This window comes from Ursus americanus, chromosome 25 (genome assembly GCF_024610735.1).
Source record: "Ursus americanus isolate L20-20 chromosome 25, mUrsAme1.1.p, whole genome shotgun sequence".
In the NCBI taxonomy this organism is placed as follows: Eukaryota; Metazoa; Chordata; class Mammalia; order Carnivora; family Ursidae; genus Ursus; species Ursus americanus.
In genome coordinates, this window is record NC_142151.1 from 12,242,153 (window position 1) to 12,257,527 (window position 15,375).

The following is a 15,375-nucleotide window of genomic DNA, read 5'->3' on the forward strand; positions in this document are numbered from 1 at the left end:
TATTGCCTTGGCTCACATCTTTGTTTCCACTTTCTCCTTGACTCTCTTACCACCTCAACTCCCTGCCACCCATCCCCACTGCACACATCCCTCCGATAGTACTAGAGGCTCAGTAGATGGGAGGTCAACCTCTCTTTCATCCAGCTGTTAACACCAAAGGAAAGAATTTGTGCGTTCTAAGAAATACCATGTCATTATCAGCATCTTCCTCATCACTAATGTTTATTGGACATTTCTGGTATGCCAGGAGGAGCACTTTCTATGTGTCATCTCCCTCAATTCTCACAAAAACATTGTAAGCGAATTTCTCCTGTTTCTCTTTTTTGACAGAAAGAATCAGGCTAACCTGATTTACATGGTTAATTGAGACGTTAACCATTTTGCCCAGATTGCACAACTAGTAAGTGAGGAAGACAGATTTTGAAAGCACATCTGACCAGAGCACAAATTTAGCCCCTGTATTCTGCTCCTTAGAGCCAAAGGAGTTTCCTTTTTTTTTTTTTTTTTTTTTTAGGAGTTTCCTTTTTTAGGTATATTCTTCCAGTCAAGCATTTTCCTAGTACTACAAAACAGGTTGGGTTTCGCGGTTTTTGCTTTTTGTTTCTCACTTTTTGGTTTTATTTTTCCATTGACAATTGATAAAATAGCAGTTTCTATCCTCGAACCTCTGTGCAGACTCCTAGCATGTGCCAGAAGCATATCTTCAGAGAACATTTTCTTCAGCTCTTTAGGTTCTTTGGGTTTTTTTAAAAAAAGATTTTTCAGAACATTTTTAATTGGGATTGTTATGTTGACATTTGTTTCTCATTCCATCTCATCAACTGTTTAGGTTGTCATGGTCAAGTTCAAAGAGACAATAAATGGAGGAGCCAAGTCCTAAGTTCAGAGAAATCACTGGAGCTGACCTTTCACGTTTGTGCAAGAAAGCCAGCTTTTATTTGTTTATTTCTTACTTCCCTACTTCCCTTCCATGGAAGTGAGTTTGTCTTAAACTGCCTTCCAAGGTGCTGGGGATAGTGCCATCCCCCACCAAATGATTCACTGGACCCTCTTTACAAGGTCCAGCTCCCCACTTCCAACATTTTTGCAAAGGGAATTTGATGTCATACATTATCTTCACTTATGAATTCTCTGTGAGCTAAATTAATTCTAAATGAGGTATACTACATTATGTGGTTCTCTCCCTTGTCGACTCTTGCCCTGGCACTACTTAGTGATTCCTTTGGCTCTCCTGACAAATCGAAACGTTCTTCCTAAATCCTCCGCCCAAAGTAGTTCCTGTGTCATCAAGCAATTACAGTTGCATTTTCTTAACCTTTCATTAATTGTCATTCACATCCCAGTTAAGGAAGACAGTGGAAGACGTGTTATCATTTGACAATTTAATAATATAGAATACAAGGAGACTAGTGATAACTCCTATAGAGGAAATGTTCTGCTTGAAGCAACGCAACAGAAGCCTGGAGGTTCTTCCTATGTAGCAGCAAGACTCTTATTGTTCTTTAGGAACTATATAAGTGAGAAACTCCACATCTCTCCAGAAGAAAGAGGAGGGTAACTGTAATTTAAAGGTAAGTACCTTCAATCTAATTTAAAGGTAAGTAACAACTCCTCCTCTTCCCCTCCCCTTCACTCTCCCGCTCCCCCTTTACCACCTTCTCCTCCTCCTCCTCCTCCTCCTCATCTTCATCCTCCTCCTCTTCTTCATCCTCCTCCTCTTCTTCTTCCTCCTCCTCTTCCTTACGCTATCCTGCTGGCTTTGAGCAAAGCCCAGCAAAAGGCATAAGATCAAGATTGGTAAGTCTGGTAGGATAACAGGCATGGTAAAGTTCTAATGAGCAGATATTTTAGCAACTACACTGTCTCTCTGTCATTCTTTTTTATTTTAAGATTGTATTCATGTATTTGAGAGAGAGAAAGAGAGAGGGAGGGAGCATGAGTAGGGTCGGGGTGAGGGAGAGGGAGAAGCAGACTCCCTGCCCAGCACAGAGCCCGACTTGAGGCAAGATCCCAGGAACCTGAGATCATGACCCAAGCCTAAAGCAGACGCTTAACCGACGGAGCCACTCAGGTCGAGTGGCCCTCTCAGTCATTATTTTTGCTTTCCTTTTTCCCAGAGCAAACCAGAGAACAAGAAGTGACAGAATTAGATTACTATCTCTGCGCCAATTCCAAAACAGCCACTGACAAGGAATAATTTACTCAGCAGATAATCTGTTTAACCATCATTTCACTTCATCTTTGTTCTTTCAGTCTCTTGATCCTCCTATCAATGTTTTGGAATGTCAAGTACTCTAATGCTTTCTAAGGTTTTCCGAAGTTGGTCTCTTTGCATCCCAAGAGTTGTGTCCTATTATTTTGGTCATATGCTATGGAGATTTTAGGGAGCAATTTGTTGTATTTCAGATAGGATTTCTAATAAATAATTGCAGTAATCAAGACAAGATTTCTTATTGATACACTTGTGGCTTTGGTCAAAAGTCATAAATTTTTGTAATTGTAAATAAGTAATAGCATGACAAGGTTCTTTTAAATGTAATTTTAGGTTAGGAGAGACAAGGAAGTGGCGACTAAATGCCATGCATAAACTTGCACTGGATCATGGCACAGAAAATGCACAGTGTGCAACGCTTTTGCAAGCAGCTGAAGAGCTCTTTTCCGTTTTGTATCTTCTAGAACTAAACACAGAGGACTCCTCTTGTTCTCTATAGGTAAATGCAGTTATCACCCTTAGTCACATTCCAGTCTTTCCAAGCCGAACACCCTTAATTCACTCAATGATCCCTTGCTTGGTATTGTTTCTAACCCACTCATTATTCTGGGCATGTTTCAATGTCACACTCCAGTGAACTCAGGAACTCACATGGATTCTGAGTAACCATAGTTTCCTGAGTCTGAAGCTGCTTTGAGCCTCTTCCTGAGGGCTGCTTTCCTTTTTCAAGCATTTTTCAAGCGAGAGAACTTCTATTAGCCTGTCTTGACCCTTTGTTGTTCTTCCATTGCATGGATGGTATTTCTGTTAATTTTGCCTTTTCTGTCATGATGAATCTCTTGGCTCATTCTGTAGGAAAGAGGCCTGAAGTACTTGAGGTTTGGGCAGCGTAACCAATGTTGAATAGGCTAGTGAAACAGAACCATAGTTCTCAAGTGAGTATTACAAAACGGAATACTTATAACTAATAGTTGAGGAGGATGAACAACTGTTTTAATCAACCCGACTGACTTATGGTTTTCTAATGAAGAGCTTGAGCAGACCTTGAACCCAACAGGTCGAGGGAGGCCCAAGTGGCAAATCAGATATCGGTGAGAGGTGTCTATGCATGGGTTTGAAAGGTGATATCGTTCTCTTGGGTATTTATACAGGAGTGTGTCTGAGTTTCCTGCAGCATCAGGAGAGGGAGACAGAGACACCATGACTTCTACCAAGATGCTGCTGCTCTTGCTGTCCATGGCTTTGGTCGCCCTGTGCTCTGCTCAGGGCATCAGTGATGGTAAGCTGGGAGATGGGGGATCACACAAGCCTGAGGTTATGATTCATGGAAAAGGGGAAGGTTGAATTGAGCTTTCTCAGAAACTGAGTACTTTCTCTTCAGAAACTAGGTGAACAAAAGAGGAGAAAACATTACTTTTTATGTTTGATATCATTAATTATTCATGGCAACAACTTACAGTAGTGCTTATTACTCAGAGTTTACACATGAACCATGACTCTGGAAAGGGGAAAGTTGGGACCTCTAAAAGTAAGCTTTTAGGGTCTGGTTGTAGGAGGGCTTTATTAGGAATGAGTTGATGATTTAAGAGTTTAGGAGGCAAGTGTACTGAGGTGCTGGGGAGAGTCTTGGAGAGTCACCACTTGATGCCAGTAGAGACATGAACAGATTGATGTTTGTTTCAGGGAGTTTGGGGCAAGTTCCTGAAATAAATCGTAAATATTTGAAACTTTTGTCTTTCTGGGCAAGAGCTTTGTGGAATAGTGAAGTCACGTTAATCTAGCTAGTAAGCTATGTGGTTTCAGGTCTCCAACTTTCTCTGTTGCAAGAAGTCACTTAATCTCTCTTCTATCTACAGTCATTGCAGCTCTTCATTTCCGTATAGCTGATGCAGAAGTGGTAAAACTGTATGAGTCTGTCACCTCTGCTTCAGCACCACTGGTCAGGACTAGGGTTGTAGTTTGGGCAATGTTGCTCCATTGTATCCAAACCTCTTAGGATTCTGGCTTCTCTTAGACACCCCACTCATTTGTAAGTGTTTTTCTCTAATACCTTCTACAACCAATGGCTAATGATTTGGCTGACACAAATCCTCGCATTTGTAAGGGAGTTATCTCTATTGACATTCAACTAATTGGAAGCATAAAGATACTATGTAATGTAACTCAACTACTATAGTTGTTCAATGGGTAAGCTTACCATTGCACCTTACTCATTTTCAGCATTAATGCTTAACGCCCTTGGTAGTAAAGCCTTGATACCTTGGAAAGGGCAAGTTTTCTCAGAGCAGGTGAAATGTGAAGCCAGGATTAGTTGGACAATCTTCAAATGAGAAACACTGAAGTCAGTTTTAATGATGTGGGTGGGAATGTGCATAGAAGGGAGGATGAAGAAAGACCAGAGTCCGTGGGGGAGCTAACGAATTGTGAGTCACACCACCGAAGAAGTGGCAAAATTGAGCAAAGGTCAACCGAAAATTTTGTGGCTTACGGAACACCTTTATAAGTTTAATGAATTTCCCCAGCTCCTAGCTTGTCAAGGACCCTGCAATTTGGGTTATGAAGTATTTCGTATGTCACTTTTTTGGCTCTTTCTTTGCTGAAGCCTCTTAAGAGGAAGAGCAGACACCCTAATTATTAGGTGAGTTATTTCTAACTCAATCAACTTATTTAGACTTTTTCTAAATGGATTCAAGGAATCAGTGGGTCACAGAAATAACCCAGAATTTCGATGCTTTTTTTTTTTTACTTTTAAATCACGCGTAAGCTTTAAAATTTCCTTTCTCAACCATGATACTCTGTATAGTTTATCCCTATTAGTTCCCCATCACAGGAGGAGCACAAAGACCAAAAGGGGGGAAAGAAGTTGAGCAGGAGGGAATGCATTGTTTGGATTTAAGAGTTGTCTCAGATCTAGACAGTGCGGTCACCGCTTTCCTTCTGAATTTTCCCTGCTTCAGTTACCTGGCCTTGGTTGTCTTTGTAAGGGCAGGCATATCAGAGGATTCCTCAAAGGGTGGTTTGATTATCCACCTGCTCAACCCCATCACTGATGCAATAAAATCCTATACTTCACAGAAACCATGGCAGGATCCTGTACTTGGTATCAAGGCTTCAAAAGTAAATGAAACTTTGTTCCTACCTTTAAGGAACACAGGATCTAATGGAAGATTTGACTTGGACATAACAATGATCACTGCCCAAAAGCTGGCAAAATAAGGGATTACAGAAGCTCCAAACAGGGGAGAAAAGAGGAAGCCTCATACAGGAGATGCCATGTGATCTGGACCCTGCAGCGTGGAGGCATGGGCAACAGCAGAGTGAAATGCAAAGCTAAATCTATCCATATACAGTTTTCACTAATCTAGGAATGCTGAATAATCAGTAAGGATGAAGTGAATCTAGGAACATAGAGCTGGAGATGTGGGTTCATTTCATATTGTGCAGGATGTTATAAACGGCAAAGTGAATTTGTAATTTATTCCGTGGGCAACAGAGAGAGTTTTGAAAAAGCAAGTGACACACCGATTTCGCTGTCGGTCTGACAACAATGAGGAGTGAGGAGCCTGAGAGCACAGACTGTGTCTGTTAAGCTCGGCATCTTCGCATCTGACAAAAGGTGCAATTTAGTATATGGGCATTGCATAAAATATACGACAAAACCGGAAGAGAAGGATTCTAAGAGAGACAGCCAGGAGATGATGAAGAAATGATTGAGAGTGGATGCAAGACATGGTGAGGGATTACTTAAAATCTTTGCAAAGGGGGGAGGGGCTGGCTGATCAGTTGGTAGAGCACGGGACTCTTGATCTCAGGCTGTGAGTTTGAGCCCCACGACGGGTGTAGAAATTCCTTAAAAACAAAATCTTCAAACCAGAAAGAGAGTTGGTGAGGGCTTGTACTCAAGTATAGCTACCAGAAATTTGCAAAGGGAAACAATAGAAGGTAGGCTTTCTTTACAGCTTCTGTTTGCGACAGACCTCACAACTTGTAGAAGGGGATGGAAGAAAGGGCAGGTGGGTGTTCTATGATTTGCTGTACCACTGTGAAGAGTAGACACAGTGAACCTGTCTGGTGGTTTTTCCCAGATATCATGAGATATCTGGTGATTATAGATGAATTGGTGTATATCACAGCACGTTCGGAATATATGTCAATACAGAATCAGCAGAAGCACCCCAAAAGGCAGAGTGGGCAAACAAGACCCACTAAGCTAAGTACATGCACTGTCACGAGGCCAGGGTCTCTGTGCCCCTTCTCCTCTGGGATTTGATTCTAGGCCCTGGTCACTACCTAACACCCCAGAAACCAGCAGTGTATTTCCTCTAACTACACTGACGCTATCGTACATCCCAGGCTTGCCTCCTTTCAGTTTGTGGCTAACCTATGTTTTTTTCTGTTCCTTTCTGAATCTGTGTTGTCTTGCCTAAGTAGATGATGAATTATTGGAAGACAACCCAGAGGAATTACAAGTCCAACCTCAAGAAGAAAATGGAGATCCAAGAGGCAAACCTGGGGACAAAGGCCATGGTCCACCAAAGAAGCCTCATAACCAGGGTGTCCAGGGAGGCCCCAAAGGCCCAGGTGGCCCAGGTGGCCCTCAAGGACCAGGTAGCCAAAAAGGACCAGGTGGCCCACAAGGACCAGGTGGCCAAGGTCGTCCAGGCGGCCAGCGTCATCCAGGTGGCCCCCAAGGCCCAGCTGGCCAACAAGGACCAGGTAGCCAACAAGGACCAGGTGGTCAAGGTCGTCCAGGTGGCCCACAAGGACCAGCTGGCCAACAGGGACCAGGTGGCCAAGGTCGTCGAGGTGGCCAACAAGGACCCGGTGGCCAAGGTGGTCCAGGTGGCCCACAAGGACCAGCCGGCCAACAAGGACCCAGGGGCCAAGGTGGTCCAGGAGGCCAACAAGGACCAGGTGGCCCAGGTGGCCCTCAAGGACCAGGTAGCCAAAAAGGACCAGGTGGCCCACAAGGACCAGGTGGCCAAGGTCGTCCAGGCGGCCAGCGTCATCCAGGTGGCCCCCAAGGCCCAGCTGGCCAACAAGGACCAGGTAGCCAACAAGGACCAGGTGGTCAAGGTCGTCCAGGTGGCCCACAAGGACCAGCTGGCCAACAGGGACCAGGTAGGCAACAAGGACCAGGTGGACAAGGTCGTCCAGGTGGCCAACAAGGACCCGGTAGCCAAGGAGGACCAGGTGGCCAAGGTCGTCCAGGTGGCCCACAAGGACCAGCTGGCCAACAGGGACCAGGTGGCCAAGGTCGTCCAGGTGGCCCACAAGGACCCAGTAGCCAACAAGGACCCGGTGGCCAAGGTGGTCCTGGTGGTCCACAAGGACCAGCTGGCCAACAAGGAGCCGGGGGCCAAGGTGGTCCAGGAGGCCAACAAGGACCAGCTGGCCAACAAGAACCAGCTGGCCAACAAGGACCAGGTGGCCCACAAGGACCAGCTGGCCAACAAGGACCCGGGGGCCAAGGTGGTCCAGGTGGCCCACAAGGACCAGCTGGCCAACAAGAACCAGCTGGCCAACAAGGACCAGGTGGCCCACAAGGACCGGCTGGACAACAAGGACCCGGGGGCCAAGGTGGTCCAGGAGGTCCACAAGGACCAGCTGGCCAACAAGAACCAGCTGGCCAACAAGGACCAGCTGGACAACAAGGACCAGGTGGCCAAGGTCGTCCTGGTGGCCCTGGTGGCCCCGGTGCCCAGAGAGACCAACAGGGAAGAGATGAGCAGCGTGGTCAGCCTGGTGGCCAGTGACAAGGAAAACCAACTAAAGAGGACCTCCGCTGATTCTCTAGGTATTAAGTGTATTCTTATTCCCTGATCTAGTGAATTTCTCCTTTTCAGTGTCCTCATGCTCTCTTCTTGTTTCTGTTCTCTGGTCTCATTTAAGCCTTGGCTTTAATCACTCCTAAACTTCTTGTCCGTGTGGTGATTCTCCTTGCATCAGCCATACCCATAGAAAAGTCTCCTCTATTATCAGAGCCAGTGTTCCTTCCACCCTGATCTTTTCCTTTCCTTTCCTTTCTTTTCTTTCCTTTCCTTTCCTTTCCTTTCCTTTCCTTTCCTTTCCTTTCCTTTCCTTTCCTTTCCTTTCCTTTCCTTTCCTTTCTTTTCTTTCCTTTCCTTTCCTTTTCTTTCCTTTCCTTTCCTGTCCTTTCCTTTCCTTTCCTTTCCTTTCCTTTCTTTTCCTTTCTGTCTTTCTTATATAATTTTTTAAGAATGACTCCCTCATTCTTATATTAGCCTACAGCCTTCCCAATTTGTACATCCCCATGCCTTTCCTCTCCTCTCCTCTCTTCCCTTCTCTCTATTCTCTCCTAGCCTCCTTCTCACATCTGCTGTTTCTTCTCTCTCTCTTAACATGATGTTTTATAATGTCTTCTACTATCTACTAGTAGAAATACACACAGATCATGTCCAAGCCCAATTAATATTTCTGTCTGAAATTCTTCTCTTCTTTTAGAAATGCATAGAGATCAAGTGGTGACCACGGAGTTTTCAGTGGTGGAAACTTGGCTTTTCTTTCTCCGACTTCAAATCATCAATAAAGTCATCAGCATTAAAGCCCTGGCTCTTGTTTTCCTTCTAGGGCCATGGTTCCTAGTCGGGGGACAGGAAGGAGAGGTTGGGAGTTCCAAAGCCCTGAGTGGACTCCAAATATTGTGCATTGTGCGGCTTTACATAGCTCAGATTTTCATTATTTTGTGAGGGACTTAACTGCCACCAATATTCCCAAGCAAAAGAAATTTGTATTCTTGAGACCAGTAAGGGAGTTGTCCAAGTTCTGATCACCAACATGCACACCCTCTTCTTAGCTTAAACACAGAGAACATTACCTTGTGAACTCCTTTGATTTCTGGGAGTCATTCAATGCATGTGTGTTATATTGTGAGGTGAGGGTGTGTGGAAAAGGGAACACTGTGTGCTGTTGGTGGGAATGCAAACTGGTGTGGCCACTGGAAGCAAGCAAGAGTATGGACGTTCCTCAAAGACTGAACACTAGAGTGACAATACAGTGCAACAAGTCTACTTCTGGGTATTTCCCCAAAGTAAAGGAAAACGGTATTTTGAAAAGTTATATGCACCCGTCATGGTCACTGCAGCATTCTTTACCATAGCCAAGATGTGGAGGCAGCTTAAGTATGAATGGAATCATGAATGGCTAAAGACCATCGTGGTCTTCAGATGTGGTGTGTAGACACAATGGAATATTACTTGGTGATGAAAAGGAAGGAAATCTTGCCCTGTGTGACAACACAGATGGATCTAGAGAGTATAGTGTTAAGGGAAAGAAGTCAGTCCGAGAAAGACAAATACCATGTGATTTGAATCACCTGTGGGAGCTAAAAGCCAAAAGAAATGAGCCAACAATGCAAAACAGACACAGAGTCATAGATACAGAAAACTAATTATCCAGTGGTGTCGGAAGGCAGGGGGTGGGAGGATGTGCAAAATGAGAGGAAAACGCAGGTGAAAAGGTACAAACATACCTTTATAGAATCAATAAAGTATGGGGATACTACCTACACTCAAGGAACACAGGAATGCAGGTAGTAATATCTAGCAACGTTCTATCGATAGATGGTAGCTGGCTTTTCCAGGTGATACTTCAAAATGTGTATAAATATTGAATCACTCCGTTGTATACCTGAAGCTCCTAAATATTGTATGTCAACTGAGCCTCAATATTTTTCAAAAGAGAAAATTAACCAGAAAATAAATAAAAATGAATAGGGAAAATTAGGACACACGAAGGTACAAAGGGAGAATGCCAAGTGACCATCGGGGCAGAGACTGGGGTGATGTGGCAGAAGCTAAGGAACACCAAAGATTGCCAGCAAGCCAGGAGAAGCTGGGTGAAAGACCTGGAAGCGATTCTTCCCGAGAGCCCTAAACAGCACCAACACCTTGTCCTTAGACTTCTGGTCTCCAGGGCTGGGAGGACATACACTTCTGTCCTTTAGGCCACTTGCTTTGTAGTACTTTGTTACAGCGACCCTATCCAAGTAACCCAGTGAGAAAATCTACTTACCAGAATTTTTCAGCGAAGGGGGGATACTTGGACTAATGACAACGCACCTGTTCCAAACACCTCGGAAGCTTCTGAGTGGAGAACACCAGACGGGGGTTGTACAGGGGAGCGCCCTCAGTCGATGGACCTAGGCACTGTGCTTCACCTCGACGTTCTTGTTTCTCTGAGAGTCCAAAGTAGATAATACCTGTGGACACTCATGCATGTAGAGGCAGGCGGCCCCAAGAGGCTGACTAGAGCACTAGGTGAGGATAAAGAAGAAGGTTCTAGTGGACATGTGTATCAAGAATATAAGAAGTTTGCTCTTAGCATTAGCGTGAATAAGTAATTTACAGGTCAGGAGAACAGACACCATGGAAACATGTACAATTCTGTTTATTCTCACACACCCTGCCAGGTTCAGTTCTGAAATCCGACCTAGAGCTGACGTTCTCTTCAGAAGCCAAATTCACCTCTGGTTGCTGGCATTTCAGGACCCTCTTAGACTTGGTATACAATTTCTGAAGGGGCGTGACTATCCTATAGATGGAGTTGGGTACATTTCACAATGCAAAATGTTTTAAGACGTATAAACCCGAGGCTGGAAATATTTGAAAGTGACTTGGGTGAGGACTCAGGAAAGAAGTAGCACCTTTCTGTTTACCATCAAGCAGGGGAGGAGGCCCAGCTGTGATCTTTTCCCATTTTCCATCCTATACTGAAAGCACAGGGGAAAAAGAAATGTAAAAGACAAACACCAGCCGGCCTCCTAATAACACAAGGTACTAAAGATAATTGACAATAACTTACTAGATGATGGGTTGCTCTCATTTCAATCCAAATACTGGGCTGCAAAGCTCACAGTGTTGTATGCAAATCAATACCCTATTGCATAATACAAGACTAGTGAATAGGCAGGGACATTTACAAGTGTCCCATTTAGTGTCATGCTTTGTTTTCAGAAGGAGATCCCCAAACTTGGCTTTCCTAGTTAAAAGTTGCATGCCTAGCAGTATTATCTTCAGTTGAGAGCACTACTCCCCAATTCTTCACCCCTAATATCCTTCAGAAGAACTGTTTCCCAGCCCAGCAGAAGGAACTTCCAGTTTGCTCACATGACAATAAATCGAGGAGGTAGTCCCCCACCTAAAACCAAACGTTATGTTAAAAGTTATACCCCGGTCTGAGGTATTTCCAAAGAAAGGATCATGGGACTCCCACTCTCCAAAAATTTCTTGGTTGCCCACATTATTGATCACAGATTCACTTTGACATTCACAATGTTCTTCATAATCTGGAACTAGCCCACAACTCCAGCTTTATCTTCCGATCTTCTCTTCAATCTCACTGCATCATTCCTGTTCCTAGACTGTTGAAAATACAATGCTACATGAATAGAATGAGCCATGCCTTCCACTCTGCTTTCTTCCTCACTGCTCTGTAGAGTCCAGATCCCATGGCACCTCCTGTAGGACGCCCTCCTTCTCTCCCGTGCTCTGCACTTCCGTAATTCCTTCTTTTGACACTTTTCTGGTAGTGCTCATCATTATGACAAAACTAAATCTTCCATTAGATCTTACATTCCATAAGGACAGGAACAAGGTTTCACCGTCCTCAGTGCCAAGAATAGTGCTATTTAAGGACAGTGGAAAAGACAACGGCAACGTTGTTGTTTTGCATACTGTTGACTTTGGGGGCTTAATTATATGATTCTACCTGAACAGAGAAATGGTCCCTAAAGATGAAATTCTTCTGCCATACCAGGCAACACCTTTCTAGCATTTTGAGAAGAGCCTTTTTTTCCCAGTCCACTTCAATGCAAGTCACAGAGAGGATTCTGCTACCCAGGCAGATTTGAAGGATAGAAGTGGGTATTTGCACGCAACTTTTAATCACGTGTTCCAAATTTTACCATACCAAAGTTAAATACCAAATCATCTTATGCTTTCCTAGATCCTTAGAAACTTAGAAACCCTGATTCGATGTGGAGGAGAACGTCCCTCACACACAGTGATGATGGGCCTGAATGAGAATCACGATGGGTTACCTGTACATAGTTTGTCTTCTGAAACAAAGTTAGATGGTTGGTCCCAAAGGAGGCAGAGAGACTACGGTGTTCACTAGTGTCTTCCCATGGAGCCAAGAAGAAGACTGACCCCAAACTGGACCATGTACACCTCACTAGGCAAGAACTGTTTTTAGCAGAAGCGAAACCTATGTGTATTTCAACCTCGTTGGCACCCAGTTAGTACCTGTCTTTGAGAGGCTGAAGACAAAAGTTTGCAGCTCCGTCTTCTCTGCACTCGGAGCTGCTCTCCTACCCCGCATCCCCTGGACCTGTTGGCCTGTGCAAAGTTGGTCTGTACGCCCCTCTTGGTCAGGAGCACCTCTCAGCTCTGGGGCAATTGATTTCTGCAGTGGTGCTAACCCCTCCAGAGACACGAGAGATGAGAGCCTCAGCAGCTTGGCAGCCCCATGTCCCCTGACCTCACTGAGTCCCAATCCCAGCTGCTGAACCATGGCCATTTCAAGGGACATTGACATAGCATCCGAGTTTGGTGGGCCTAGTTCAGTGCCATGGTGGGGGCGGCTGGCTCTCGGTCTACGCTTGGGGCTGTGTTTGGGAGCCTCACCACTGGTTATGCCTGGAACCTGCCTCTGAAGCAAAGCCTCTTCTCCTACACTGTTATGGACTTTACGCTTTCAGAGGCCAAGGGGCTCTTTTGCCTTCTCTCTGATGGCTTCTCTCATCCTCTGTGCCATGGGGAGGATTGGTCTCTACCTCCCGTGGGCCTTTCTTCCGAGTCTCCTCTGCCCCGTACATTACTTTTCCTATACCTCCCCCGGCAGCTTGAGGAAAGTGGTTGGCTCAGGATTTCACAGAGGGCAGACAAATAAATACGGTATTAAGAAAATCAAACCTGGCCGATGTCCATTAGATGACAGTTTCTAGTGACCCAAATCTTAAGAAATGTCAGCACTGCATTCTGACAGAGGCTAAGCACATCTATCGCAATTTTATCCTTAGAAGGAGGTAGGTAACCACAGGGGTGTGTGTGGGCCCTCTGGAGTCACTGAAGGGTTTGTCCCACCTACATGTCCACTCTCCCTGGAAGATCACGGTGGCATTGTTGTTGCTCTGGTATTACCGTCCCTTCCTACATACTATTGACAAACTCAAAATAACAAATGCTCTCTCTTTCCCCAGCTCACCATTAATCTGTCAACTGAGTGAATTCACTTTGGGGAGGACTGAATTTGGGGAAACGTGTACCATGGAAACCTGACAAAGTCAATCTTCAAAGGGACCCAGCCTCCTCTTCTGTCAATGAAGGGATGTGGCTAAGTGTTGGCAGCTTGAGAAGTAATAGTGTTTTACTCTTAGAATTGCTTCTTAGAATTTTTTTTTCTTACCTACTCCGAGAAGCACCTAACTTATGTGTCACTCTCTCTCAGAATCCTAGGATTACCATTTTTCTTATTGCTGACTGCAGATTCCTGCAGATCAGTACACGATGAATAGCACTCTGGCTGGCTTTGCTGCTCCATATGCTGATGAGAGTTCAGTGCTACAACAGACCATTCCAATGTACTCACGAATAAAAGGAGCCCGGGTTGCTGGCAGCCTCTCCCATCAGCCAGTTGCGGCCAACAGAGGACTTCCCGTCATGGAGTTCTCAGTGTTGCGAGCGTTCCCCCTACCAGAGCATTCCTTGTTGCCTCCGTGAACAAGATATCTTCAGGGATCTCCTGTGGAACATAGATGGTGGTCTCTTGGGTCTTATGTCGTAATCCTTTCTGGCATTACCCTCTCCCCGAACTTTCTGATCCTTTCTATTGCTATGTCAAGGGACTTGCAGGAAGTCTACTTTATATATGAGGCCAGCATTGTGTCCAACTTTCGTGGAGCTCTCCCAGTGGAATATTAAGGCAGGATTTATGTGCCCTTGCCAGAATATGAGCCCTAAGTCATTATTTAGGGCCCTCAGCTTGATAACTTCTCCACACCCAGACTGAATATAGAGAACCTTTTGATCCATCACCCTCAAGACCCATTTCCACCATCTGTTAGCAATATGTGTCCGTATTAGCCTGTATTGTTTTGTTTTGTTTTGTTTTTTAGAATGGACCTTTCATCTACCTTAGTGGGCTGTGTTGAAACTTCGTCCTGAAGTAATGAGGAGTGGTAGGGCATTTCTTGTGGAGAAGCAATGTCACCTTCCCTCAAATTAATTGAACAATTTCAGGAGTGGGGAGGCTCTCAGAGCCTGCCCTTGTAGGTTGTAGGGGTTTGCTCTTGGTGGCCCTGTAGGTTCCAGGGAATCTGGAGGTTTCATAGTTTCATGTTCACCCACCTACATATGCCTCTCTCAGGTTTGAGGGTTCCACCTTGTAATGTCAGAGATAAAGTTTGTGACATCATTGCTCCAGCTGGTACTACGCCTCTCCGATATTATTATGCTCCTCTCCACTGAATTGTTTCAGTTTGCATGCACCCACTGTATCATTCCACTTAAACACAAAACCAACGATAGCACTAAAATTCTGCCTTGCTCCCATGCTCCATTCTCTACTCTCCTTAATAACAAAACTCACGAAAAAATGGTACATTCCCCATGTCTCTGCTTTCTCTTAATCCATTCCCTCCTTAACCTCTCCCACCGAACCTGACTTCTGCCCCTACACCTCACTAACATTGCTCTAGTGGGGTCATCTATTACATCCACGTTTCCAGTTTCAATGGTTATGTTGTTATATCAGTTTTACTCTTTTCCTCAGCTGCATTGGAAAGCTGATCTCCCTGTCCACCTAACACAATGACATCTCTTATTTCCATTCCGCTAGACATTTCCTTGCCTTTTTTTTTTTTTTTTTTACCTTCCTTAGAGCTCCTGCTTGTTTTCTTCTCCTGGGACTTCTTTGTATTTACCCTCTAAGGATTTGAATATCTTAGGTTTCAGATCTGCTGTCACTTCTCTAGAACTTTTTTAGACCATCCCATTTATATGTTGATGACTTCCAAATGTGTACTTGTTATTTCCATCCTTAGCGAAAGATTCATCTACTCAGCTACCGATTAAGCATTTCCACTTGGTTGTTTCATAGATCTCCTAAACATAATATGTTAATAAAAACCAAAGGAGTTTTGA

At 44.6% G+C, this 15,375-nt stretch overlaps 1 protein-coding gene across 1 annotated transcript; it reads left to right on the forward strand.

Annotated features, from left to right (window-relative positions):
• The first annotated feature begins 2,894 nt into the window (after positions 1 to 2,894).
• On the forward strand, positions 2,895 to 13,953 carry LOC123781759 (uncharacterized). The gene is made up of 5 exons (XM_087855922.1): positions 2,895 to 3,010; positions 3,364 to 3,491; positions 6,644 to 8,009; positions 8,678 to 8,838; positions 13,720 to 13,953. Exons 2-5 carry the CDS (start codon positions 3,489 to 3,491, stop codon positions 13,951 to 13,953), a joined length of 1,764 nt encoding a protein of 587 aa, XP_087712048.1. The 5' UTR covers positions 2,895 to 3,010; positions 3,364 to 3,488.
• Positions 13,954 to 15,375: the final 1,422 nt, after the last annotated feature.

Excerpts from the sequence above, each read along its gene's own strand:
- LOC123781759 (XM_087855922.1), top strand. Across the intron at positions 8,010-8,677 it reads GACCTCCGCTGATTCTCTAG|AAATGCATAGAGATCAAGTG; the intron begins GTATTAAGTGTA and ends CTCTTCTTTTAG. Across the intron at positions 8,839-13,719 it reads TCGGGGGACAGGAAGGAGAG|ATTCCTGCAGATCAGTACAC; the intron begins GTTGGGAGTTCC and ends TGCTGACTGCAG.